General features: G+C 39.7%; 1 protein-coding gene across 3 annotated transcripts; it reads right to left on the bottom strand.

Annotated features, from left to right (window-relative positions):
• Positions 1 to 44: 44 nt before the first annotated feature.
• Positions 45 to 27,999, bottom strand: LOC147328548 (integrin alpha-L-like). 3 transcript variants are annotated; one of them, XM_086296992.1, is made up of 32 exons: positions 27,864 to 27,999; positions 26,512 to 26,586; positions 24,563 to 24,692; positions 22,960 to 23,042; positions 22,788 to 22,873; positions 22,587 to 22,701; positions 20,763 to 20,893; positions 20,519 to 20,661; positions 20,224 to 20,374; positions 19,867 to 20,002; positions 19,699 to 19,772; positions 19,005 to 19,119; positions 18,671 to 18,813; positions 18,021 to 18,167; positions 17,737 to 17,934; positions 11,650 to 11,780; positions 10,745 to 10,899; positions 10,486 to 10,652; positions 10,065 to 10,181; positions 8,797 to 8,867; positions 8,572 to 8,713; positions 4,904 to 5,002; positions 4,674 to 4,753; positions 4,512 to 4,592; positions 4,327 to 4,402; positions 2,817 to 2,924; positions 2,681 to 2,722; positions 1,880 to 2,005; positions 1,671 to 1,784; positions 1,550 to 1,591; positions 1,337 to 1,447; positions 45 to 1,219 (listed from the first exon to the last, which is right to left on the bottom strand). In XM_086296992.1, exons 2-32 carry the CDS (start codon positions 26,552 to 26,554, stop codon positions 1,115 to 1,117), a joined length of 3,462 nt encoding a protein of 1,153 aa, XP_086153118.1. In that variant the 5' UTR covers positions 26,555 to 26,586; positions 27,864 to 27,999; the 3' UTR covers positions 45 to 1,114. The 3 variants fall into 3 exon arrangements, with proteins under 3 accessions (XP_086153118.1, XP_086153119.1, XP_086153120.1); XM_086296993.1 differs by lacking the exon at positions 27,864 to 27,999 and having other exon boundaries at positions 26,512 to 27,362; XM_086296994.1 differs by lacking the exons at positions 8,572 to 8,713; positions 8,797 to 8,867 and having other exon boundaries at positions 47 to 1,219.

Genomic DNA, 27,999 nt, shown 5'->3' with positions numbered 1-27,999 from the left:
CAAATATCTCAGTGTTAAATCTTTTACTTTTTTAAAGCATCTAAAAGTACTAAGGGACATATGGTGGAATTATAATTTTCCATTACCACAAATATAATTATTTTCCCAGACTGTTGTTCATAGATGCAAGCTTTGCATTTCACAATCATCAGTGAATCTTCACAATATCAGTCCAATTCATTCGTTTCTAAACGAACTCAGTTTGTTTCAGTTCTAGGTTCATTCTATACATATTTACTAAGCACAGGACATATTATTCTTATATATGCATTATGTGAAAAAAAAATCATTTAAAAAAATCATAAAATATCATTTTAGAGCTCATATAATCGAAAGCATCTGCCGAACCCTTAAAATAATAGCTGTGCAGTTATTTAAAGTTTGGATCTCGACATAGGAGAAACCAAACAGCCACTCCATCACATTTTACATTACTCAGAAATACTCTCCTTGTTATTCAAACATCCAACTCTTAACTCATAAAACGATATGTTCTACACATTGAAATAAAGACATCATATAATTAATAATTAGGATATCATAAATGCAGCTGACATCACTAATGTGTCCAATGTTTTGGCATTTCCATTGTCTTTAAGGGAACTCAATACAAGGATCTGACACAAATAATATACATTCAAATGATAATGAAATAGCCCTTTAAACTGAACTTTAAGTACAAGATAAGCAGTCACTTACATGGTTTTCTCTGTTCATCAAAAACACTTCATTTTATTAGAAAGAAATATCATTTTCTATTCTCCAAAACAAAAGTTTAAGGTTTTGGAATGGGACTAGGGTTTCAATCATAATCAGTGATGATCTACTTTGGTACACTGGTCCAAGCTTGGTCTCTTGTTTTGTTTTTTTTAAAGACAAAACCCCCCCCCCGCATGGCATAATCACATGGCTTAGTGTAGGAGCTTGAAGGGGAATTTTATCAACTTTGGAAATGGACAATTTTCATTTTCAAAGTTCAGTGGTTCTTTCAATGGTTTTGGGACTGTTTCTCATTGAGCTGTTGCTAGGTAGATTAGAAATTGTTGAGATTTTAAGGAACCAATTAAATGCATTTTCTAGATGTTCAAATTTACTCCTTCACTGTAGTTGTATATTAGAAATATCTGTATCTTTCATTTGTTTCCTCCACATTTTCAGTTGCTTTGATGCGTTCTCGTTGTATGTGATATGTGAGTTTTCTCCTCTTGAAGCAGCCCAACTTGAGAGAGACGAAAGAAAAAAAGAATCATTAGACCAGATAGTAAAACCATTATTTCAATATGCTTAATCAAGTTACACTTAAATTAACATAAAGATAAAAGTCTTTAAGTCTCACCTTAAACAGCACGACTGTGATTACAATCAGGAGCACGAGTCCTAAACTAACTCCAGTTGAAATAATCAGCAGTTTATTTGGAGGGATAATGAAATCAAACTGAACTTCAATCTGTTGCCAGAGAAAACAGAAAAGAAATCTAAGTGCTACCCAACTCTTTTTAATGTTGACCCATCTAGTAGTATTATTTGAATGAGTGAAGACTGCAGGTACCCTTCTCATTGGAAACTGGAACGGCGTAAAATCGTCTTTTTTCTGTGGGTCATAAATATAATAAATTAGGTTTACTGAAAAAGCAATGACAGAAATATGTTGTGGTCAAACTTAGACATACCTTTTGTTTAAGAGATTCCAACACAAACCGATCCTTGTTGTAGCCAACATGTATAGAACTTACAAATTTTACATTTCCACTGTCTCCAGTGTATTTTTTGAGAAAAGGAAGATTCTGTAAGTTAAGATCAGATTAACAAGATTTTCTATATTTAATATAAAAATGTATATGTGGAGTATATTTTGTCTGAATATTTAGTTATTACATACGGCTGGCTTCTGTTCAAGGTCTCGGAAATTTGCTTTTCCCAACAGGGTAAACTCAGCGGCTGAATATTTCTCCAAATTGAAACTTTTGCAGACCATGGTTATGCACTTATTTTCTAGCAAGCAATCCTGTAATGGAACCAGAGGTTTAGTTTTTTAAGAGAGACCTATTAGGCTTTTCCTGACTTTCTGTCATACACTCACTGGCCACATTTTTAGTTACATCTGTTCAACTACTTTTTAACACATATATCTAATCAGCCAATCAAATGGCACGCAATACATTGCATTTAGACATGTAAACTTTGTCAAGATTACCTGATTGCGTTCAATCTAAGCATTAGATTTGGGATTATTTATGTGATTTGTGTGACTTTAAATAAAATATAAGAGGTATAATAAGATGCAAGCCATCAATCCCAACCATCCTACCTGTCACCGGATACCAAGCTAGATTAAGAGGTGGGCACAGGAGGAGACCGATGGTTTATGACAAATTTTGGCTTTGTATTATGTTCCTGGAACCTTCTGATTATGATAAAAGTTAGCTTAAGTAAGAAAATTAGCTAAAATGGCTTATTTAAGAGAGAGCCTCGATTGAAAGGCTACAGCAAGGTCCACTGTAAGAAAATGATGTCATTATTCTGAACTGTGAACAATGCAGAGTGATTCCAGTAGAGTACAAGCATAAAAACACAGAAACAAACACAACAGGTTACGCTTATGATTTGACAATGTTGTGAAAGTTTAAGCATATAGTCAATATACAAGCAATATTTTTTATGTGAAATCCGTTGTACTTACCTCAGACGTCTGGTTAGTAGTGGCTGTGCACTGCGTTTTGTTCTTAAAGAGACAGAGTATGGTAAGCTTTAAGGCTCTATATTTTCATATCCAGCACCAGTATGACTGAGAAATGTTCTGGCAGACACAAAGTTACCTCCTTGACAAAGACTTCATAGCTTTTTATTTCAAAGTTATGCTCCAGTTCAGTTGGGAAGAACATGGTAACATTGACAGGAAAATCCTTAAAACCAAAGTTATCTATCTGTAAATTGGTAGAGAGAGAATGGTCATTTTAAATACATACATTTTTTGTATATTTTAGTTTATGTATGAATATCAAAATATTGATACCACCCTCCCATCTGCCAGCTACAGTCAGTAAGTGTAGCTTAACATTTACTTGAACCTATCGATATTGTTTTGGGACCACTGTCCAAAGTAAATGTTGGTATTTTTATTGATCCAGTGAAATGATCACTCGGTCCAGCGCAGAAGGCGCACCAACAACAAGCTGAATTACCTTCTTTCTGCTAATATTTTTTTTTATCTCTTTATAAACTGCTACTGTCAAGAGAACACATGGCAATCCGGTTGTTCAGTCTGACGTCACTAGCCGTGTCTGGACCTAAACTCCGCTGCAGGTCCATATATCAAACGATCACTATGGCATTACTGAGAGTTGAAAAACTGTCTAAAGTCTTTCACCTTTAATAAAATGATCAGCGTTCTGCTCTACCAGGTGTAACAATTGAGTTTAACATCCAGGCATCCATGAAAACGGAATTTATGACATTTAACGGAGTTAGAAGTTAGCAGGGAGTTAGCTCGCTAGCTTCTATCTAAATACAATATAGCATGTCCTGACTGCGGGGTTTTGGAAACAAATTAAAACGTACAGCTCTGATATCACTTCCAGCATAAATGAAGACAGAAAACTAAACAGCAGTGACGTTTGTAGGGTTACTGAAGTTGGGCTAGCTGGTATATAATGATGTGCTACGTGACCGCTAGCGACACAGCTATGTTAGCATAATATAAACAAGCTAACTTTTTTTCCACTCGATAAAAGTTAACGTGAGTGTTCTCAGTGGTCAGGAACAAATGTAATCGCATGGCAGGATGCTGTAAAAGGACCAAACTTCAGCCAGGAGAACAACTGAGATAATCCATCCACAATACGAGGTTAGTCATTCATATACTGCTGCATGGGCTGGGCTGTAGTTACATCCTAAGGTTTTAAAAACTGAGCTTAAATAAATGATTACCGGTAATAAAAGCCGAGGGAGGTCAACAGTGATCACTGACTGTTTTAGGAGCTTTTTGAGATTAAATAGAAGAAAATACATAACATTAAACATGTTAACAACACAAAAGCCATATTAAATGCAGACTACTTTAGGCCCGGAAGTAGGATTCGTCACGTCATCACTGAACAATCGGATTCAACAATGAAAATGTGAAATTCAGTTCAGTTTGGTTTTTTATCAAACTGAACATGCTCCTGGATAGTGGTCAATAATATATATTAAATAATAAATAAAATATATATTTTTATAAAATAGTGAATGCCCTTTTCAAACTTCAAATGAAAGAAAAAGTATTCATTTTGATCATTGATCATCAGTTCTGTTGAATGGTTTTTTGACAGTGTAATTATGTCTTACCCTGTATGTAATACCCATTTCTTTAGGTGCAGGGTCCTCTGTTGTGAAGTTCAGATAGGTAGCGCTGTCTTGCTTCCTGAAAATATGTTCGCAGCATGCAGCTGAACAAGTATGCAACTACAGACTTGCAGAAATAAATAACATAGAAGCATTCCATAATATTTTGTGTGAATAGTGAAACTTACACTGTTAATATCATTTTAATTTCATATTGTACTGGGATATTTTTGGTCAGTGCACTGGTCCTATTAGAGTCTTGATTATTACTGTAGATGAGAAAGCAGTGTCTTTTAATATCAGAAGCAAATTTTTTAAAGATATGGTTTGTATGTTAAGTATTTCCGTACCTATTTGCATCAATTGTCATGGAGATTGTATCATCCCATTCAAAGTCATGCATGACATAGAAAGAAGATTCAAACGTTGCCTTTTTGTGGGAAGAAATTAAAAAGAGGTTAGGCCTGATTCATAGACGAAGAGAAAAATATTTCTCAAAAAGTTTCAGAAAGCTTGTGACAGTTCCCCATTTGTGAAACTTGAGTTCTGTCTGCTGGGATCTGTGTGTTTTGTGACTCACAGAGGATCTGCTGCGAAACAGAGGAAGGCTCACACCACATATGGTTTTGTCAAGTACTCCTTCTAGATCTGAGCATTTGTGGGGCGTTGATCTTGATGACTGTTTTAAGAAAAAAAAGACTTTTAGAATAGTCTCTGCTGAGACTCTTTAGAATAACAACTTTTTCAGCTACTGTGACAGTTTTTTTGATATTCTGTAAGACTGAGTTTAAAATTTTGAAGATTGTAGACTGTAAGAAAGAGCTCTTTGTACCTACAAACAACTCCAAGTCCCACTAAATAGTTCCTTAAGTCTTCTGTGTTTCATACAAATGTCTCCCTTAAACATAAATTAGAGGTTTTTCTGTTTTTTTATTTGCTATACACCAGCCCCCTGCCAAACACCAGACAGCCAAAATAAGCCACAAACCCATTGGTTTGTACAAAGTGTTGTTGAGGTACAAAGTTAATTGAGTCCCCCGAGCTGTCTGAATTCTAAAATCATCTGAAATGTGTGAATAGTGGGGACAACAATGAGCGAAGTGTTTGCAAAACTCAGCACCCAGACTCAGGTCTGGGTGTTTTCTTAATGGAAATTTGATTAATGTACAAAATAATTCACTTTAAGGTCATTTAGTTCTAGTCTAATTTTCTTTGTTCAAATTGTCTTGTTCATATGGGTGATGTAGCCAACTACTGCCAAGACCAAAGTCATCCATATTGCTTTAAAGTTGCTGCTGTTTGCTGAATCCTAATATTGACTTAAGCGTTATATCCAGTAATCAGTACTGGTGGATTTAAACTGGTTGTCGATTAAATTTAGTACCGACTTTCCATTCATTAGCATTAGAAAGCATTAAATGGCCTTGCTCTGAAGTACATTAAGGTGGTGGGGAAGGAGCCTGAGTTAGTGCGTGAGGTTAAGAGTTAACTGGAACCACTCTCCTGGTGAGGGGCTGAACTTTGCTGGAGCTGTCCTTGGTGAGAGGTGGCAGGTTGTGGTGGATATCTTAGTATTCCCTTGGCTTGCTGCCTGTACATTGTGGTTTTTCCCAGTGGACGAGAGGGTTTGTTCTCTGAGCCTTCGGGTAAGGGAACATATCCTGACTGTCGTCTGTGCTTATGCATTGAAAGACTATTGAGAGTACCTGGCCTTCTTGGAGCCCCTGTGCGGGGTGGTGTCTCTGTCATCCTGCTGAGAGACTTCAAAGCTCATGTGGGCAATGACAGTGAGACCTGGAGGGGCATGAATGGGAGGAATGGCCTGCTAGATCTGAACCCGAGTGGTGTTCTATTACTGGACTTCTGTGCAAACTGCATAACAAACACCATGTTTGAACATAAGGGTGTCCATAAGTGCACGTGGCACCAGGACACTTTAGGTCCCAGGTTGATGATCGATTTTGTAATCGTATCATTGGATATGCGGCCATATGTACTGGACACTCGAGTGAAGAGAGGTGCTGAGGTGTCAACTTATCACCACCTGGTGGTGAGTTGGGAAGGTGGCGGTGGATGATGCTGGACAGACCTGGGATGCCTAAACATATAGTGAGGTGCACTGGAAATGCTTGTCAGAGGCCCCGGTCCATAAGATCTTCAACTCCCACCTCCAGCAGAGCATCGACAGCATTCAGAGGGAGACTGGAGACATTGAGTCTGAATGGACCATGTTTAGCACCTCCATTGTTGAAGCTGCTACACTGAGGTACGGCCGCAAGGTGGTTGGTCCCTGTCGTGGTTGTAACTGCCTCTACCCCTGAACAATATGGTGGACACCAGAGGTAAAGGGAACCATCAAGATGAAGGAGTCCTATTGGGATTAGTTAGCCTATGGGACTTTGGAGGCAGTTGATAGGTATTGATAGGCCAAGCGGAACGTGGCTCAGGTAGTGGCTGAAGCAAAACCTCAGGAGGAGTTTGGAGATGCCACGGAAAAAATACTTTTGGACTGCCTCTAAGAGATTCTGGCAAACCTATAGGCATATCAGGAGGGGAAAGCAGTACTCTACCTGCACTATGTATAGTGTGGGTGGAGCACTTTCGACTGAGGACACTGTCGGGCGGTGCAAGGAATACTTCGAAGACCTCCTAAATTCCACTCGCACATCTTCTTGTCTATCTCTGGGGGTGAGACCACTAGTTCCTGAAGGCTATGGATGTTGTAGGGCTTGACTGACACACTTCTACAATGTTGCATGGATATTTTGGCGGTACTTCTTGATTGGCAGACTTAGCTGGGGGTTCTCATCCTCAAGAAGAGGGTGTGCTCCAATACAGAGAGATCACACTCCTCAGCCTCCCTGGGAACGTCTATGCCACTTCACCATATTAATATATAGGACCGGACAAATTCAGTTACTGGTAAATAAGGTTAGTTATTTGCATGGAAACAAGGGTTATGATGCTATTCCACCATTGCAGCCCTCAGGGAGCATGTAAAACGTACTGCCTGCTAGGTCGGAAAACTCTGTGAACAAGCAATCAATTAGGATCCAAACAATGGGAACCCAGATGACCGGGCAGACAGGAAAAAAGGCCTTGGCAGTTTCATGGACAACACTCCCTACAATTAACTGCACGCTTCCAGGAACTGACATATTGAGTATGCAGGGGCAGATGTCATCGACACTGTGCCACTGCCCTTACAATGTGCAGTGAACTCTGACTTGCTTTGGCAGGTGCATTTCCACCATTGTGCTTTATATTAAAATGTGTTTGTTTCTTGCAGCAATCTGTTGATCTGCTAAATAGCAAACATCTACACGACATAACTGACTGCATATTGTTTTCAAAATAATATTATAAATCTGGTTATACGTCTTGCTGTTAGGCTCTTGATAATGGGAAAATGAACTTGGGAGGTTTGAAAATGTCTGTTTAGACACCAAGATTACTAAAAACTAAACAATTGAGAGTTTTTTGGTGGCCGTCTTAAAAAATCCACCATCTTGGATTTTCAAGTGGATAATCAAGTAAACTTTAAATGTGTATTAATCTGAGGAATTGTGCCAGATTTGGTGCTTATATTACTATTTGCACAATTTTTTAAAATTATCTGCTCCACTATTTATTCCTCTCCTTATTTTTCTGTTATTTGTCTTGTTTTTTTCCCACTATTTCTGGATTTTTAATAAATTATATATTTCTTTTTATGAAGCACTTTGTAACTTTTTAACAAAATTTGCTATTATTATTATTATTAATAATAATAATGATAATAATAATAATAATAATAATAATAATAATAATAATAATAATATTACTACTACTGTCATGAACCAGCAATTGAGGGAACAACTAATACTCTTCAAAGGTTTGTATACTTTTGACCATTAAGTTGCTCCAAAATCATAGTAACCTTATTTTCATGAAAAGAATTGTTCACTGAAATATTATGTGACAATATTATTTTTCAACTTGTAGTATTTACACCAAATACATTTAGATGCTTTTCTTAATCCCAGCAGAAACATGGAAGAAGTTAAGAGAGCTCAGTTTCTGAACACACTTTTACATATGCATATAGCACACCCCTCATGCACATACAGCAGTGCTCCCCACAACCTGTAAATTTAGTGATGTGTAAAACCATGGCTTGATTCTTTAAATAGCAGTTGTTATTCAAATCTATTTTGGGATTAAATTAGATCATTTAATCAGATTAGATGAGTTTAAAGTCTGAGTTACCTCTATAAGTGTCATTCTACTGAAGGAGAGGCCTGGAGGATAGTGCATCGCTAGCATGGTGTTGTACGAGTCATCACCGTGATTGGCCAGTTTTATAGACACGTTGAAGTACGCATCTTCTGCCACTAATAATTGTGTAGTCCTGAGAGAAACAAAGAACCTTTTACATTAAACATGTGACTTCAGTCTTATAGTTTCTATGCTATGATTGTCACATATACGTACATAAAACTGAAATCCACATCCAGTTCAGCGATACAAGTGTCATTTTTTCTACACGCTTTTTTAAAGGGAACCTGTGAAAAAATAATACATCTGTTTATCTGATGTCAGAGAATTGGTTTGTATCAAAATATAAAGTTCTAAAAAGTTGGAGTAGAACAATTTCGATGGCTTATTGGATCCAAATGATGTTGATGTGACAAACTAAGTTAACTTTTAATTTGGTAAGTATGTTAAAGTCCCGTCAAATGTAAAGAAATTAATATGCTGCCAAAAGCTTTGTAGTTTACAGGCTCTGTTGCCTGTTATCCTCTTATAAGTTTGCCTATGCTTATTATGGGCATGAATGTAATGGTAATTTGGGGCTTTTAAGAATTTCTTTTCTTTCTTGGTATGTATTATTGTGGAATTATCCACAGTTCACTGAAATATCTTTAATTAATTAAAAAAAAAATACAAATTGGGTGTACAAGTTTTAATTTATCCAAACAAGGTAAAAACTATACATACCGACCCAAATACATATGTATACCCCACTAATATTTAGTTAGCAAGCTGCAACATAACCAGATGTTTTTGGCAGCCATCAAGAAACTTAGGGCTGAATATTGGATCACTTTTCTTAGCAGAACTTTTAGAGTTCATTTGGTTGCTTTCCTGGCACGCACCTGGCTCCTAAGCTTAGTCCACAAGGTTTCAATAGAGCTGAGGTTTGGGCTTCGGGAAGGCCATTCCAAAAGCTTTATCTATCCCATAAGTTTATTATTTAAGACCTTGTATGTGAGGAGCAGGATTTTAAATTCATTTATATAATTTTAGATCAACTGAAAGTGATTCAGGATGTTTTCAGGACATCCTGATAATAACAAATTACAGTAGTCCAGCCTAGAAGTAATAAATGTATGAAACTAGTTTTTTTAGCATCACTCTGGCGGAGTCTACAGCCTGGTTATGGACATCATCTTTACAAAAGTGAAGGACAAAGGACAAGAATGCGATGGTAAAGTGGAAACTGCATCGAGAACAGAAACAAATGCATGATGTTGCTAACAGAACTTTGGGCCTTTGCAAACACCTGAACAAACCACATGCTAACCCTAAGCAACCCAAGACCCCAGAGTACCGTTAGCCCAGGTAATGCCGCCCCCGGCCCAGTACCCTGACCCTGAAATGCAACTGTCAGTGTTCAGGGTAGAGTAGAAAAGCACTATATAAGTACCGATCCATTTAACATTTAATTTCATTGTATGGTGTTTTGCCACCGTACATACCTCAACAACGGACTGCCGTTTGCTGTCCACATTCAGGGTGGTGGCTGCAGTCTCATTGTCAGCTTGGGAAAAGTTACATTTGATGCTGATAGGTGACAATAATTCACTCACACATTTCTGTAAAGCAAAACCAGAACAAAAGGTTTATCTGTTATATAGAGTTAGAAATTATTTGTTTATCTCTGAAAGTTTGAGTTTAAAAAAAGCTAAAGGACAGGATAACAAAGGATTAGGATCATGGTTAACATTACTGTTATTCTTTTATCTCTTTACCCCTTTGAAAGCCTACTAGGAGTAACTCTTGAAGTAATTAAATGTCATCTTTATGGGGAAAAGTAAAGAAAAGCTAAGTCAAAGATCAGAATGGGAAAGTTTATTATAAACAGATTAAGTATATTTGCAAATATTATTAGCTTCATACATGCATGTAGATGGAGAAGTTAAAACAAGCTGTTTCATCAAGCATCTCATAGGTGGAGGTAAGACTTCTGGCTGTCTTATCAGTTTGACTGAAGAAACCTCGATATTTTTGTCTCATCGGATCCACAGCGACTGTGAATGTGATGTTCAGTCCAGACCTCACAGCCTCTGTAAACCCGAAAAGCAAAATTGAAATGATGCATTCACAGGATGCAATCAGCAGTTTTTAATTGTTTATCTTTACTGGATGTGGTACCTACCTTGTTTGCTCTTTGTTACTTTTACCATTTCAAAACAGGCTGTTAAGGTAACCATAGGTAAATTTTCATCGGCACCCAGACAATCAAATATCTCAGTGTTTATCTCCTTAGGTTGGAAAGTTAGATGAGCCATCACGTCAAAGATGGGCTTGGCCCTGAAAGACATTTATGAACAGGCGTGTCAAAATAGAACGTACTTCCGCATTTCAGTAGTAAGGTTTTATGTGCCAGGACATAATTTTATGGCACAAAATCACAACAACAGTCACCTCAAGGCACTTTGTATTGTAAGGTAAAGACTGTACAAAATCCACAGCATGCTGGTTCTAGTTCTAACTTATCTAAGGGAAGATTCAGGGTCACCAGATCCAGCCTCAACGTTATAATTTATCAAAATGAAACGTTTTAAGCCTAATCTTAAAAGTAGTGATGGTAGCTATCTCCAGAATCTAATGTGGGAGCTGGTTCCAAAAAAAGACGGGCCTGCAAGCTGAAGGCCATCCAGGTCTTTGCCTTTAAGACATTCCCACAGTGTAACTAATTGGTGAGTGTTATGTGGCTATCCATCTGAGGTTGCATTTAAATAACTCCAACTTTATTTTAATTTTGGAAAAAAACACAAAGTATGAGGGTTGCTATTTTGACATAGTAGAGCAGAAGCAGAGCGCTTTGCAAAGGTGCAGACAGCTGGTCAGAACAAGGCTTCTAAGGACGACATGTAGCAGAAGCACAGGAAGTGATCCAAAGGGCAAAATGAGTTAAACTGAGCGGTGGAGAGTAAATTTAAGTCAGGAAAGATTTTTTGTTTTTTATAATTGCATCTTGTATGTAGTTTGGCATCAAGCCTTTGTAAGGTAGATATGTACAATACTTAGCAACATAAATCGTGCACAGAGTTCTGATACCTAAAGACAACAGCAGCACCCTGTGATCCAATCACAATATCTGGGAGTCCGTTCCCTCCAAGGTCAATAGCTCCATCGATGGCCTGTCCAAAGAATTTTATCCCAGGTGTGACTTCTTTTCCTGTGATTCTCTGGAACAAGAGATTTGACAGCTAAAACAATGCTCATCTTGCATGGTGGAGACAAAAGTTGTATTTATACATTTTCCTCTTCACTCTCTCATCGAAGCCTTTTCTGTTTACAGATAGATGGCTGTTTTGTTTGGACAACTGTGCTCCTAGCTGTCTGCAAGGTTTTACCTCAGCTAACTGGAGTCACTGACGTGGAAATGGACAAATAATTTTGCTTGCTGTGAGGAGGGAAATACGATGCTGTGGCAAAGTGTAAATAGAAAATATTGTTATGTGGACAATAGCTAAGGCTAAGTGGACAGAGGAGGATAATGAGACATGAAAATCAAGTCAATGAGATAGAAGGATGGAAATAAACTAAACACAAGGCAAAGGAAACAAATAACTCAGTGGGACGCTATTTATAAACAGCACAGACTTCTACTCTCCACCAGATCGTCTGCTACCCCTTGGTGATAAATTGGCCTCAATGTTTAAGCTTTACCTTGTTACTCCTAGTGTTAACATCAGTCTACCTGCACCTCCAGTTTCCTCTTCCTTGGGTCAGCATTGAAACTTACCTGTTGCTCTACTGGTTCTCTCTGCTGCTAGTCTACTCCTCGATCACTGCTCTGGAAAAAGCAAAAGCTCAAACATCTCACCTGCCTGCCCTCCTTCTCACCATTTACCTCCAGGTCAGTGCAAAGGAGAGAAAAGGTCAGACATCTTGGTTTGCTCAGTTCACCTTAAGCCTGGACACTCACCCAGTTCACTCCCCCTCAGAGCGCACTACTCCCCACTAGGGATGGGTACCGGTAAACGGTAGTAACCAGACCGAAAAGCAGCGCACATTTCGGTGCTTTATTTCGGTGCTTTATTTCGGTGCTATTTTTCCTGAGATGTCGTACACTTTGGATTCTAGCCAATCATTTTACCTTTCCAAGGATAGTAGGCGGGCCCAGGTACGTACGTTCTTTTAGAGCAGAGCTACAGATTAAAAATGCTCAAGGCGAAGCGGTCAAAAGTCTGGCTGTACTTCACAGCAAAAGATGCAAACTCAGCAGCCTGCAACAAGTGCTTTAAGCTGATACTGTGATACTGTCAAAGGAGGTAACACCTCGAATCCGATGAAACACCTGGCGACGCATAGCGTTTTTTTAAAAGCCAAGAAATGCACCGTATTTGATAGCTTGCTGCAAGAGCTCACACCGAGCACATCTACTGCGGGTGTGGTGCCTGTTATCAGACCCGGAGTTAGCAACATCCCCAAGAACCCGAAGAGGAGAGTCCTGGCCCCTAGCCCTGCCAGTGTAGCAGAAATGATGACGGATGATGACGGCAGCAGCAGCCGTTCTTCTCTGCGTGAGGAGCTTAATGTTGTTCGTGTGTAATTTACGTTGAGTAGGCTAACCACGTTATTAAATTAATGCATGTAAGGTGAACTAGCAAACACCATCGTAGTTACATGCGGCTGTCTTCTTTTTTGATGGCAGATACTCCCTTCACCCTGGCCAAAAAGGCTAAAATGACCAAAGAAAAAGTGGAAAAAAGTTAAACATGAGAGGTTTTTGGACAAAGTTGGTGTTTTTCCATTGTTTAAGCACTGCTTCCAGCCAAGAGTGATGCCATATATGCCCCATAGCTGCAAAAAAGGCTAACATTGTTATCTTTTTACAAAAAAACAGCTAAACATGAGAGGTTTTTGGACAAAGTTTGTGTTTTCCATTCTTTAAGCACCGGTTAAGCACCAGCACTGTTTCAAAAGTACCGGTTTGGCACCAGTATCGGATAAAACCTAAACGATACCCATCCCTACTCCCCACTTTCCAAGTAAGCAGACTCTGAGTCTGTTTTTGGGTCCACTGCACGTAGTAGCCTTTCAGCTATCTGACATGAATAAAGACACCTGAGAATGAGGGAGAAAATACTAAGGGAACAAATATAATATGTTCTATGCAGAAACGTAGATAACAGTAGTATATAACTGACAGCTTTGCTCGTTGACGTAACCCCCTGTCTCCTCCTAGTGGGTGTGTTTTAATTAGGTTTTAATGTTTTATCTGTTTGATTAGGAGTGTATTTCAGTTTTCAGTGTGAATTTATACAAACAGGAATTGTTTTTTTATAGATGGAGGATCCAATTTTTTTTTGCGGCTCCAATGCACGTCCAGGCATCAATTGGTCTTTCCGCCGACTGGCTGGACCTTCAACATCCACATTGGGATTTGCCGCACAACCTTGCACAGACCGGGGGGCAGGGCAAAACTTGAAAGCCCTAATTTGGGTCTTCAGGGCTCCCAGAAAATTAACAATTGAAGAAAGTGATCCAGCACAAAACTCACATCACTCAGTATAGTTTGAAGTGTCCACACCCATGCTCAGTTTCACAAATAGACAAAAAACTAGCCACACTCGTCGTAGTCACAGGAGTGAAAATTGAAAATGTCCCAGAAATTGAAATTGTGGTAAATTAATCACACTATAGCCAGATCTACGCCATTTTGGAAAGGTCCAGAGCCTTTATACATAGCATATGACAAACAGACTCAGTGGGAGATAAATAACATGTAGCCTAAAATTCAACATCTACGATTTTAAAGAGACACACAGGCCTTCCCTCCCCATCTCCAGCTGCCTCCCTCTTCCCGGTCCACCACAACCACCCACACATGCAGGGCCTTGGAGTAGGGGTATGTCACCAGGGTGCAGAGGAGGCTACCCCCCCCCCCCGGTCCCCTTCTGGCTGCCTCTGCCTCAATTTTATCCCACAACTTAGACATTCACATTACTCACACTCTCATTACACATACATATAGGATCTTGGGGGTGGGCACGATACACGGAATCCAAGTTACCATCAGGGTGTACACCCCACCCCTGGCGTCGTTGCCCACCTCTCAATTTTAAATACACGTAGACATTGAGGGCTATCAGGGGGGGCTATGCGCTTACCTGCTGCTCTCTGGCAGGCAGCTCCATGCCCTCCTGGGTTTTAAATGCACCTTAGAACACACATGCATCAACACTACAATGAGCGGGCGGAGGGAAGTTTGGAGTCTTCACAAACCCCCGTTCTCTGCTGCCTGCTGGAGCGGGGGGGCCAGGAGGAGGAGTTGGCCGTCCGATTGGGGTCTGGAATGTGGGGCCTCCCTGCTGCTGCGGAGTCGGGGTGGTCTGCCTCTCCCCACCGCAGGGAAAAGGGTAACACCACCTGGGTCTGGGTGCAGTTTCCCCCTCCAGGGGCAAGGGTACCTAGACCTGGGGCTTAGAGTACGCTTGGGGAGTGTGATCGTGTGTACAGCGTCTCTTTATGTCTGTCTCCACGTTGGGTGAGTGTTGAGTAATTGCATATGAGAGCATGAGGGTGGGAATGGATGTTTGTCTATATGTCAGGTCGGGTATCAGACGCCACCTCTCTGGGGACATCTCAGGCCCTCCAAGGTATGGAGGCCTATCTCCCCCACCACTCCCCCTGCCAGTGGCAGACTCCCTCAGACATCGGTGCGTTGGTGGTTCTTTGTGTCCGGGGATGGGCGTCCAGGTACACACCGGCTCACTCCTTGGCGGCCGCTTATCGGGGCCTGGCGCCTGTGGCTCGCTCGGGCCACTTCGGGGGTGGGGTGCCCTCGGCCTCTCAGCCTGGGGCTCGGTCACTCTGGCACGGCTGGCTGCCGGCGGAGCTCCCGGGCGCGTCACTGCAACCCCCCCTGTCTTCTGCTCCGCGGCTGCTGTGTGACCCCTCATCTGGGGCTCTCCTCAGCTCTTTCTGGGATAGTGGCGCGGCTGCCCCTCTTTTGTTCTTCCTTGGTCTCCTTTGCTCTTGGGGCCTCTGGATGTCTGGAGTCTTGATCTCCTCCATACCTGCTTCATGCCCTGGAGGATAGGGCTGTGGCTCCCCCACACCCTCTAGCAGATCATTACATGAGGGAACCTTTTAAATACAAGCGCGCTCATGCTCACAGGTGTACACACGGGTGATCACACCCACAAACTACACCCTTTTTGGCTGCTACCTCAAAGCACACTGTGTGCTGTCGATCTTACGTGCTGCACAATAATGTTTAATATTTAGTATTTACTGTTATATTCCCATAGATCATCGTGATGATGTTGTTTATTATATTGTTTTTTTTTTCTGCTTGTTTTCTCTTTTTTCTTTCTCAACAGGTGATCCAGGTGATTGATATATGTATTTTTTGTCTGTTTATTTTGTTGGTTTTTGTTTTTTGCCCTTTATCACCGTTACTCTTCCCCGCTGTTTTTCTTTCCCTCTTTCTTTCTCCCCTTTCTTTTCCCCAGTCAAGTCTGTCCCGTATTTAGCAAGTGAAAATAAAATAAACAATAAAAGGTGAATCAAATAGACCATTACAGCAAGTCTGGGATGGTCCATTTGGTAAAGTAAATCCGTTGGGCATCTTTCTTCGCCTTTAAACAATAATTCTGATGGCAAAAGAGCCAAACGGGACAGGCAAAAAAAAAGAGACGCATAGTCTTTGAACTCTAGACAGTTCTGGAGGGTAGTTCACGCAAGTTGTCCTGCGTTTTCCCAGATACCTGTGAAAAAGCTGATTTAAGAAGAAAAAAAAGATTAACACTGTGTTTTATCAAGTTAAAAACAAATCTGATACGCAAACGCAAGGAAGGCCTTTCTTTAAGGCTTCTCCACAGTGTAAGGATAAAGCAACATTAAATAATTTGATCCTGCATGTTTAAAAAAATAATTCCTTTTTTTATAAAATTCACACTGAAAACCGAAATACTTAGTGTACTACGTATAATTACACTGAATTAAATAATATATGGCCTGTTAATAACACGTCTACGCTTGAAGATGGCACCGAACTCAATACATGGTATTTGTCTTACATTTAGAAATGTAGATCCCTAAAATACTTCATTTACATGGATGAGCAAACGTGTCAGCTGGGTGGGGGTAACTGAGGATACACACCAGGACGCCCTCACATGTCCGTAGGTGTCCAAATTCTCGGGAAACAAATGCTGGCCATCAGACATCAAATGTTTTTGATGAAAGGACATTTCAAAGGTTTGGACTGCGTTTTCTCAGACAGACTACACATGATTTAAACAATACGTCCTCCAACAGGAAAGAGCTATAAAAGGAAAGCAAAACAGGAGGTTGAGCAAGATCGTGTGTTGGTCTAACTGACAATTCGACTTGCAGAGGGTAAGATAACGGGGGTCAAACAAATCCAATAAGGTTGCTTCTAACATCCAAAAAACCAAATAGGTCTTCCACTCCACAATTAGAAATAGTAATACTCTTATAAGGCTTTATTTTCCAAGTTAAAAAACAAATCCAGAAAATGTAGCTTTCAGATTGCTGATTAAAAACAAACAAGTCTTGTTGTAGGGCTTTTCCATAGTGTTAGGATAAAACAACATTAAAAAATTGGATCCTCGATCTATAAAAAAGTAATTCCTGTTTGTATAAATTCACACTGAAAACCGAAATACATCATCAACAGAGAAAACATTAAAACCTAATTAAAACACACCCACTAGGAGGAAACAGGTGCGGGGTTTACGTCAACGAGCAAGCCTGTCAGTTCTGGATAGGGTAGTGCACGCACATGTTCACATGCATGAATGTGAATGTGTGCGTGCACGTACGTGAACGAGCAAACCTATCAGTTATATACTACTGATAAGCAACTGAGAAACCAATATAGAACAATAAAGTCCAATATTTAAACCCCAGGTCCAAGACCAAGAATTTTTATAAAAATAAGGTGTTTTCATATCTGAAGTCATTGGAATTGTTGGCCCAGTGTACTGCAGAATGAAGTTTTTAACTTCAAGGGGCTCCTGAGGAATGTAATAACCAGATGAAGATGACACAGTAGCTTTAAATATCTTTTATGTTTATATAGTTTGATAAGCAGGGATTCATAAGAAGGGAAACTGAAATTGCTGATTATTTATGGTCACCTTTTTGCCTCTGTCCGTCTCTCACCTGGCTGAAAGTGCTGCATATTCCTCTCTGCTTGTTGCCATGGTAGATATACACAGCACCTCTGTTATCATCCTCAAGCGGAGCTCCGACAGCAACGTCTCGGAGTTCATCTCCATTCAGGTCTGCGAGGCTGGATATGGTGGTGCCAAATCTACCCATGGATGGTCCCATCACAATCAGTTCACTTTTCAGTTGCAGCTATGAGAAAAGAGGAGATTAGTTCATTGAGTTTGATCATGAAAGCATTGAATGTCACACTGTAATATCACAAAGTGGTGGCTCACCTCATCAGTCAGAGTGTAGATGTAGATCTGACCTTCTTTCTTCTCCTGAAGCTGGTAAAACGTTGGCGCTCCCACCAGCAGGAAATCAGTGTCACCGTCTGAGTTAATATCCACCGAACACAGCTCGGCGCCGAAGTAGGAACCGATCTGACAAGTTAGTTATATCATTAGTTCAGTGTTGTTTTAATTATAGATTTATATCATTTAGGGATATCACTAAAGCACCTTGGTGACTTCTGTCTTCTCTCTCCTTTAGCTTGTGTTTTGTCATGTTTGACATTTGTGGTTTATCTCCATGCTCTTATTTTCTGTCTTATTTTATCTCAACCAGTCTGCTAGATGTCTGTTCCTGTTACTAGAGTTCAATCAAGTGTTTGATCATGCTGATCGTCTGCTTGTTGTGGTTCTCTAATATTTCACTGTCTTTACTTTATAATATAGAGCACCTTTCTATAATTGTTAATGTGAATCACTGATCTACACATAGAAGTGATTTAAAATAGAAATAACAGTAGATTTGATCAAGAAAATTTGCATTTATTTCAAGGCAACACTACAATCAGGTATCAACAATGACATGGTGACACACAATGACTTCCAAAAACAAACTGAGCCATATGAAGAGTAAAATTACCATATAAGTAACCGACCTGGTCTCCAGTTATTCTTTGTGCTGTGGTCCAGTTGTTGCTGTTTTGTTTGAAAAGTACAACCTGTCCTGTGTGCTGAAACCGGGGTGCACCCGTGAAATACAAAGAAACCCCACCTCTCTCTCCAACAGAGACAGAATATCCTGCAAGAGGCAAATATAACACACAACATGTTTTTATTTGAAAAACTAATGTGTGTATTTGTTGTACTTGGAAGATATTAAAACTGATTTAGACTGGAACCTTCCAAAGTTCATTTGTTCAAGTGTTGAGCCAAATAACGAAATCTTATTTTTAAAAAAGAAACATCAGATAATGTGTAAATAAAGTTTACCCATGTAGGAGTCCATCTCCATTTCTTGATCCTCAATTGTTTCTGTTTTATCTCGACGTTCTTGGAGAGAACCACGCCAGCTGTTTGTTCCCACTGAACCCAGAATCAGTGTATCCTATAAACAGGAATGTGCAGGTGTAATGAAACAGGAATCCCAGGTATGGTTAGAAAAGGAAGCGGAAGATCAACTGTGTCATCTGACCTGCTGCAGCTGGACTCATTTTCCAGTTAGTCAGCAGCAGAAAAGTTTTAAGGATGCTGAAGTGCTAAATTTAGCATGGATAAAGTCCTTCACTCAAACTCCGTATATTGATATGAAGAAATATAATGCAATTTGGCCCTTCACTGTACATTTATGTCTGCACTTGTGTCTGGCCAGAAAGAGAGTACCAATTCGCTTATTTGGTAGGTCAATGAAAGGCTTAAGTTAGTTAAGTGTGAGAAAAAATGTGCATTCATGTTTGCAGTTTTGTCTTGTTATACAATATTTGAAATTTAAAAAACAAACAAACAAAACACTACATTTTGGGAAATATTTGTGGGTGTTTTCTTGTTTGTACTACTGAACACTAAAAGTGGCCCTCACATGAGATGACAGTGCAGGCAGTGACCCACAGCTCATTTAAGTTTGAGACCCCTGCTTTAGTCTGATTTCCAGATGATTCTTTAGGGTGCTCAGATAGATTTTGCTCACCTTGTTGAAAATAGCGCTGAATCCACTCTGAGACATTTCATCAGTCAGGTTTCTTGCTTGAGCCCCTTTGGAACCTAAATATGGACCATCAGGGAGTACACGTTACAGCTGCACATGTGGAAGATGACATGAATTCTTGATTCTTGATTGAAAGAAATTAGACCCCACCTTCCATAACAAAGACATCTTTCTGAAAATTCTCCAGTACTCCTGTGAGTCCATCATAATTCTCAATTTTGAAGGCATTTTTGTCTTTTGGTTCTGAAGCGATGGCCCTAAATTTATCCAGCTTTGCATCCTTGATCTGAAACCAGAACACAGCTTTAAAACATGAAGGAGTTCCAAGTCTGACATCAGCATAAGAAAAAAACACAACATTAGAATAAAAATTGGAATTTACTTGTTCTGACCCACAACAATAAACTCATATTCATCACATATATTAAAAAGAGCATTGATTGTTATACAGAAGTGAACAGAAGAAACCAAACGTGACAAAAAAGGAGACATGATATATGGCATTACCCCAATAACAAGACGAATTATATTTTTCTCATCATATTTTTTAATTATCCCTTTTCTGTCTGTATCAGAGGGCTCTCCGTCTGTGATTAGAATCAGAGCTTTAGTTGCATCAGGAGAGGCGCCTGCAGCTTTGTTGTCAAAGATTTCATCACTGAAACAAAAGTAAAAACAGCTTTTGTAACACAATAAACCAAGCTGTGAACATGAACACATTAACAGCAAATCAACAAACTTAAGATGCAAATAATGTCACAGTTGTGTTGAGCCTTTCTTCTTTTATTATAACTGAACTTACAGAACAAATTCGATGGCTCTGTGTGTGTTGGTGAGACCTTTTAAATGATTTTCTTTCATGAGTTTATCAAGAGCACGTCCGGCTTTATAGTCATTGAAGTCAAACACTTTGTGGACTCTTGTGGCAAACTGAACTGCTGCAAACTGAAAAACCAACATAAATTATTTAGATACGACACTAAACGGTAAATATATCTTAACAAATAAAAGCTGTGAATGCTTAAATGTTGCAGTAGTGAACTGACCTTGATCGACATGTTCTTCAGGCTGTCCATTATCTCCACAATAAAATCGTTATTTCTGTTGAATTCTTCTTCAGTCATACTCGCTGATCCATCAAACAGAAAGACGAGGTCCACTGTCTTTTTGGTGCATTCTGGAAAAATAAAACATATTTAATCATAACTCTTCCAGGCAGTTACAGGTCAAAATTACCATTTGTATTAAATATTGTTGAAAAAAACAGTAGCAGAATAACTTAACTACTTTTTGAAGAAAACAACGTAATGGACCTTTTCCAGTCTGGTTTGAGCAAATTGCATTCCACTGAAACCACTTTACTTACAGTAACATGCCTAGTGACATTTTGATCACAGCAGACTTTGGAAAGTAAACAATTCTGGTTCTACTGGATCTCACCTCTGCTTTAATACCATTGATCATGATAAATAGGCTTAAGGGCTTGTTTAGGATTACTGGTGTTGTTTTGAAATGGTTCATGTTGCATCTATGTGAAAGATCTTTTACTGTCTGTATGTATCAAATTTTGTCTGAAACATCAGTTCTGCCCTGTGGGGTCCCTCAATGATTTGTTTCGGGTTTGATTCTCTTTTTGCTTTATATAATCCCTCTAGGCCAAATTATCAGACGTTGCAGTAATAGTTCTTATCACCTCTGTGCAGATGACATTCAGTTATATTGTTCTTTCAAAGCTTCTAAGTTTTATAAATGGTCTTGTTTAAATAATTGTCTGTCAGAAATCAAACAATGGTTAATGGCAACTTCCTCCAGTTAAATATAGACAAAATCAAAATAATAATAATATTAATACATTTTTATTTAAGAAAGTGCCTTTAAAAAACACTCGAGGACACTGTACACAAGCTATAACAACAACAAACGTAACAATTTACAAAATAATAAGGATAAAATGTTGAGCAAATATTTAAAATAAATTAAAGTAGCAGGATGGAAAGATTTATGTGGAATAGGCTAATGTGAATAGCTGAGTTTTGCGTCTGAACTTAAAAAGAGGGAGGGAAGTGATGTTTCTTATCTCAGGTGGAAGGAGTTCCAAAGACGGGGGGCAGAGCAACAGAAAGCCCTGCGCCCCATGGTGGCTAGCCGGGGGGAAGGGATGGAAAGAGAAAGAGAAGAGGAGGATCTGAGACACCGAGAAGGGATGGTGATTTGAACCAGGTCAGAGAGGTATGAAGGCGAGAGATGATGTATAGCCTTGAATATGTACAAAATTATATTGAAATTGATGTGGTATTTAACCAGAAGCCAGTGAAGCTACTGCAGAGCAGGGGTGATGTGGTGCATAGAAGGGGTCCTGGTGATAATACGAGCAGTAGAGTTCTGGACCCGTTGAAGCTTATGGATAGATTTGTGACTAAGACCAAAAAGAAGAGAGTTGCAGTAATCGATCCGGGAAGTGACCAGGCTATAAACAAGAATGGCAGTGGCATGTGGGGAGAGAAAAGGATTATTCTACTTTCATCTCTCTTCAGATTACTGTAACGCTCTGATTACTTGTTTCAGCGAATCATCATTGGATCGCCTTCAGACTGTACAGAATGTACAACATGATGAAACTCCCCAGTATATCTCTGAGCTTTGAGCACCTCTTCCTTCTTCCCGAACTCTTAAGTCTTCAGGTCAGAGGTTACTGTTGGTCCCACATACTAGGTTCAAAGCATGTGGACTTTTCAGGCAGCGGCACAAAGGTTATATTTATATTTCTGGTTTTATTGTGAAGCACTTTGTCATTTTATCTGTAAAAAGGGCTATATAAATACATTTTACTTACTTACTTTTACTAAAATAAACATGGAGGAACACTTTACCTTGATACGCAGGTTTGAAAGAGGAGATTTTCTGGAGTTGATCAGAGAGCTCATAACAAATACTGTTCAGATAGGAGTTCTCATTGCATTCATGCACCAAACTTGGACTGCAAACCTAAATCAGAGCATAAAAGTTAAATAAAGCTCTGCATATTAATTTGTTTTGCTCACAGTGATGAGGAGAGAGAGTGATTTACTCACAGTGAATCTGGAGCCGGAGGAATCAGCAGCGATCGACAAGCCAAGATGTTTGACTGCTGTTGTGTTTGACTGCAGGTCCTCTGCAACTGAAGCATTTTATTATAAAATACACAAACTTTTACAGTAATGTATTTAGTTGTAAGTTGTAAATTGTGTAATATTCTGTTGATACCAGTAGGTTTGAACCACTTGTTTTGGTGAGGTTGGTAAATTCCTCCAGATCCATTTAGCCTGAGAGGTGCAGTGACGACTATCCTGTGGAAAATGATGACACTAATTAGTTAATGAAGTTTATGCATAAGTTCTATGGGGAGGGTCTGTAATCATCTGCCTGCTTTCCTGGGTCTTCAGCTCCTAGTCTATTCTCTACATTGCTTACATTTTCCCACGCTGTCAAATTCATCCATCCATCCATCCATCCATTCGCTTCCGCTTCTCCTTTTCAGGGTCGCGGGGGGCGCTGGAGCCTATCCCAGCTGTCATAGGGCGAGAGGCAGGGTACATCCTGGACAGTTCGCCAGTCTGTCGCAGGGCCAACACACAAGTGACAGACAACCATTCACACTCACATTCATTCACACCTAGTGGCAATTTGGATTATCCAATTAACCTATCCCCACAAGCTGCATGTCTTTGGACGGTGGGAGGAAGCCGGAGTACCCGGAGGGAACCCACGCAAACACGGGGAGAACATGCAAACTCCACACAGAAAGACCCCGGCCTGATGGTGGAATTGAACTCAGGACCTTCTTGCTGTGCGGCAACAGTGCTAACCACCGTGCCGTGTCAAATTCATACCAACCTCATTATTCTAGTCCAGTCATTTTCTTGCCTGCCTTCTGTGAGCCAATCACTCTCCACTCTGACTGCTTTAAGTTTCAGTACTCATTCACTTGTTTGTAAAACCTGTCTCACCCCCATCCAAGCCTCTGCATCTTCAACACCACCACCAGTGTCTAAACTCCAGGGGGTCCTCTCCTATCCCCTATCACTGCTGGAATTCTGTTCTGCTATGATGGGTCATCAGTGTTTAAGTGCTAAACAGCTAAAGAACCAGTCCATTTACCATCTCTCCTCCCCCTTTATTTAGATATTCAGGCTTTGAAGAATAGATGGTTCATTAAATATGAAAGTTTTTAGGATATATTTGTACTCCTTTATATTAATATCCAAACTTACAATAGGAAGAAAACTGAAAAAGGAGATGAGATTAACTTGACATCAAGCGGGGGAACAAAACAGACAAACAAACACAGAGAGAAGATTGGAGGAACAGAGTCAGAACACCAAAGGTGATTACACACTTTGTAAAAGGATCAGAATGGTTTAAATTCATCCGAAATATATTTTTTCTTTAATAAGGAAAGCATCACACTGCACACTCCAACATGTGATACCAGTCACAGTAAATAACTAGCTACTCACTCACTGCGCCTCGTGCCTGCTTATGCCTGCTCATTACAGTATTAAAGGACATTTGACTTCAGTTCCTTGAAATTACTGTTAAATGTGGTTCCCTTCATCCATGCAGTATTTCAAATTAGTCAAAAACAATTAGTTTCATGCACTTAAAAAGGAAGAAATGTTACAGAAACTTAAATATTTATTTTAAAAAATAGATTTTTACTAAATTATTACTAAATTTTCTACTAAATCTATGTAATTACGTTGAACGTTGGGTTTGAAGTGCAGCAGAAGAGTTTTAATTAGTGCTTTCAACAGTGTTAGATCACTCACAGGATACAGTATTATACAATGTCTTGAGTCAAACTTACCCTTTGTTATTACTAGACTTGTTCAAGTACTGTAGCACTCGGTATCCAAAGAAATCACCTGGTTCACCCAGAAAGACTTCAGGATTTCTTGTGTCAATATTAAAAGCCAAACAGGCAGGGATGGTTGAAGCTGAGAAAGTGAAAAGCATGAAATTGATACTAACTAAGACTTTAATACCCTAAATGAAACCTGCATCACCAATAAACAAAAAGCACAGCTTATACGGGAAATGGTTTTTGCACTGCTGCAGATGGGAAAGGTGTGCCTGAATCATTTGGGGGCAGTGAGTCGGGTAAGACTGATCACTTTGCATCAGTCAGTCTCTTCCTATTTCAGTATCATGCTGGGGCCTGAAGAAGAGGCAGTACAAAGAGCACATGGTGGAACGGGGTGAGAAGCTAGTGTGAAAAAAGGAATATGAAAAGAGCACGCCCAGAACTGGACTTGATAACAGGGCAGGTCCACTGAATATGATGTACAAAGATGTAAAAAAATGTTAGCTCCCTTCCTGATTTCGTTTTTTTTGCATGTTTGTCACACTTTCAGATCATCAAACAAATTTAAATATTAGACAAAGATAACACAGGTAAAAACAAAATGCATATTCTAAATGATTGTATTTATGGAGTGAGAAATAATCTAACCCTATATGGCTATGTGCGAAATATAAATTTTTGCCAGAAAACATCTTTTTGATCCCCAAGACTTTCGGGAAAATACTCTGTGGACTGGAGAGACAAAAGTTGACTTTTTGGAAGCTGTGTGTCCCATTATATCTGGCATAAAACTAACTCAGCAACCCTCTGATATGGCTGAATTACAATACTGCAAAGATGAGTGGGCCAAAATTCTTCCACAGAGCTGTAAAGGACTCAATGTCAAACATATAAAATTAGGAAATCAGGAAGGGGGCAAAGCCTTTTCCACAACACTGTATATGTGAGCTGAGATAATGTGTTTGTGAGAGCTGAATGAACTGTTGGTATTCTGTGCTTGGAGGGAATCCATGAGTGAGCCTTGTCACACTCATTATCTATGAACACGTTTTTCTATATATGGTGTTTCTCACACACCGTTTACTTGGGTGGGCTTTCCTGATACATTTCCAGTGACCGATATATTTTACTGTTCAATCGAGATAACAACACAGTCAATAAACTACTGGAAACCCCTGCGCTCTGACTGGGTAGCTGACAACAACTGCAGAAGCTACAGGACCAGGCAGAGCGCCAGACCCAGGCCCTGGAAAATCTGTTTGCTGGGTTCTCTCGAGCTGCGCTGTTGCTCCCCCCAGGCAATTCATTGTTTTCTGAGTGATCAAATAAATATTTCCTCCACTGTATGTGAGCTCTGTGTACTTCATCAGTTAAAAAACCATTCCCTCCATAGTAAAACAATTCCCTCTCTGGTTAGGAGGAGGCCACTTTTTGTTAACTATAATAACACATGTGCAGGAACACATAACACATTCAGGAATTCCAGCTCCTGAATGTGATTACGTATAGTTAGCTAGCTTATCCTAGAGGATCAGAGGAACATTGGATATATTTATTACTCTTTACACATTTGAAATGAGAGTGTCTAAAAATAATACAATAAATTTCGATCTATAACACAGATACTCATACAATCTGCTCTTTTAACGTAACACAAACAATTCCACAAAGGTTTAAGGGAAGATTTCATCAGTTTCAGAGGCGTCCTTTTTGCCACATTACTGTATGGTCTTTACCTTATAATATAATGATTGTTGTTTTAATTTAGTACTATGTAAATAGAACTGAATTGGCTTTGTTTCTAAAAGTGGGAGCATGTGGAAGAAATCACTTGCCTGTTTTTGAAGTGCATACACAAAGTCCATATTCAGAAAAACTCCCACAACTCTTTCCCCAGACAAACAAAGGATCTCTGTCTATTTCAAATGGAGGAAACCTGTTTCAAATCTTACCAACAGCCACTGTACAGATGAGCCAGACTATGTGGTCCTTCATCGTCCTGTGTTGCTCTAGTCCGATCTCTTAGTCTGAAATAGGATTAAGACACAAGCCAGCATTTTAGTGAGCACCAAACAGGATGCCCGGTTCAAGAACTTGGAGGAAACACAAACAATGGGAGGGTCACTGAAGGAAATTGCCTTCCCGGGTTTCCTCCGTGGCGTGAGCGATAAGCAGAGTTTTGTCCTTTCCTTCTAAGATTCCTAATTATTTAAAGTAACACTCAGGTATGCCGTTCAGCTGGGTTAGTTACAGCGCCGGGAGCAGCTTGGGAGAACAAGGAAACACAGACTGCTTCAGGTTGCCTTCCCAAATCAACTCAAAGGTTTATTTGATACACAGCAGTTTATATAGATGAAAAAAAAAGGTTCGTGTGTCAGCTTTCCCAGTTCAAACCGGTACAGACCAAATAAGGAAACGTCTTCCTGCCTTGTGAGCAAAGAAGTATCCTGTGTGTAGTTTATCAGTTCAGCTATAATTTATGATCATCCCAGCAAAATACACTCCTAGACATAAAATACAGAGTTCTTTCATTAGTGAATTCTGAAACAAACCACCTAGCCTTTAACGAGCCTTTTCCAGGAGATAAAGAAAAAGGGAGGATGGGAGTAAGGAAGTGGTCTCATCTCTGTGGTGTTTTCGACCTTGGGGTACCAGCCTGTGAGTCTTACACATCAATTCTTGGGTCAGAGAGAAAAATAACTAAAACAAAGGGGCCTTATTGAATGACAGAGTTTTCCTGCATAATGTCACTATAAAACAATATCCAGTAAATGCTACCATGGTACTAAAATACCTAACAGTCACACCTCTCATTTATCTGGACACAGGGCCGTGCAGAGATCTTTGAAGGGGCGGGTTCTCAAAGTAAAATCGGCATTTGGTCATATTTGAAATATTAATCGAATATAATCTGTTTTTAATGTATTTTCTTTAAACTACAGTGATTTTATAGCGTAATTATAATAATCCATAATTACGTGGCTATGCATATTAGATAGTTTTCAGTGAAAAATAAGCACCCCAGAAAGGCAGGGGAAAGCCCTGTAACTTACTTTAAAACTAAATATGTCCCTAAAACGGTGGACAGAGCTACAGACCCATGACAGCCTTGCTCGGTTAGCTAGCGGCTAATGACCAGCACTACTTGTGGGGTTATAAAAGGACAGTTGTTGTGTGTCGCAAACACAGCACGCTCATGTGTTTCAATTCGTCAGTTGCCACAAGACAACTTGCCAACGTGTACATAATAAGCTAATACTCCCGTGTGCTGAAGACTGAAGTGTACGTTGTACACCCTGCTTACTGTTTTTTGCGGCATCAGTCTGGTTTAGTGATGGGTCGTTCGCGAACGAAATGGCTCTTAGAGCCGGCTCTTTGACGTGAACGACGAGAGCCGGCTCCTTATCGCGAGCCGTGACGGCTCATGGGGTTTTTTTTTT

The sequence above is a fragment of the Aulonocara sp. 'chitande type north' Nkhata Bay genome, linkage group LG6, assembly GCF_057382095.1.
Source record: "Aulonocara sp. 'chitande type north' Nkhata Bay isolate Kocher_YH1m ecotype deep benthic linkage group LG6, A_spYH_male_GT1.1, whole genome shotgun sequence".
NCBI classification, from domain to species: domain Eukaryota; kingdom Metazoa; phylum Chordata; class Actinopteri; order Cichliformes; family Cichlidae; genus Aulonocara; species Aulonocara sp. 'chitande type north' Nkhata Bay.
This window is presented reverse-complemented; position numbering and strand designations above follow the sequence as displayed.

Bases quoted from the DNA above. Each gene is read 5' to 3' on its own strand.
- LOC147328548 (XM_086296992.1), bottom strand. From the start codon at position 26,554: ATGAAGGACCACATAGTCTGGCTCATCTGTACAGTGGCTGTTG. The intron at 24,693-26,511 runs GTAAGATTTGAA...TCACTTTCTCAG, and splicing joins CATCTGTACAGTGGCTGTTG to CTTCAACCATCCCTGCCTGT. The intron at 11,781-17,736 runs GTGAGAGACGGA...CTCTTGTTCCAG, and splicing joins TATGCAGCACTTTCAGCCAG to AGAATCACAGGAAAAGAAGT.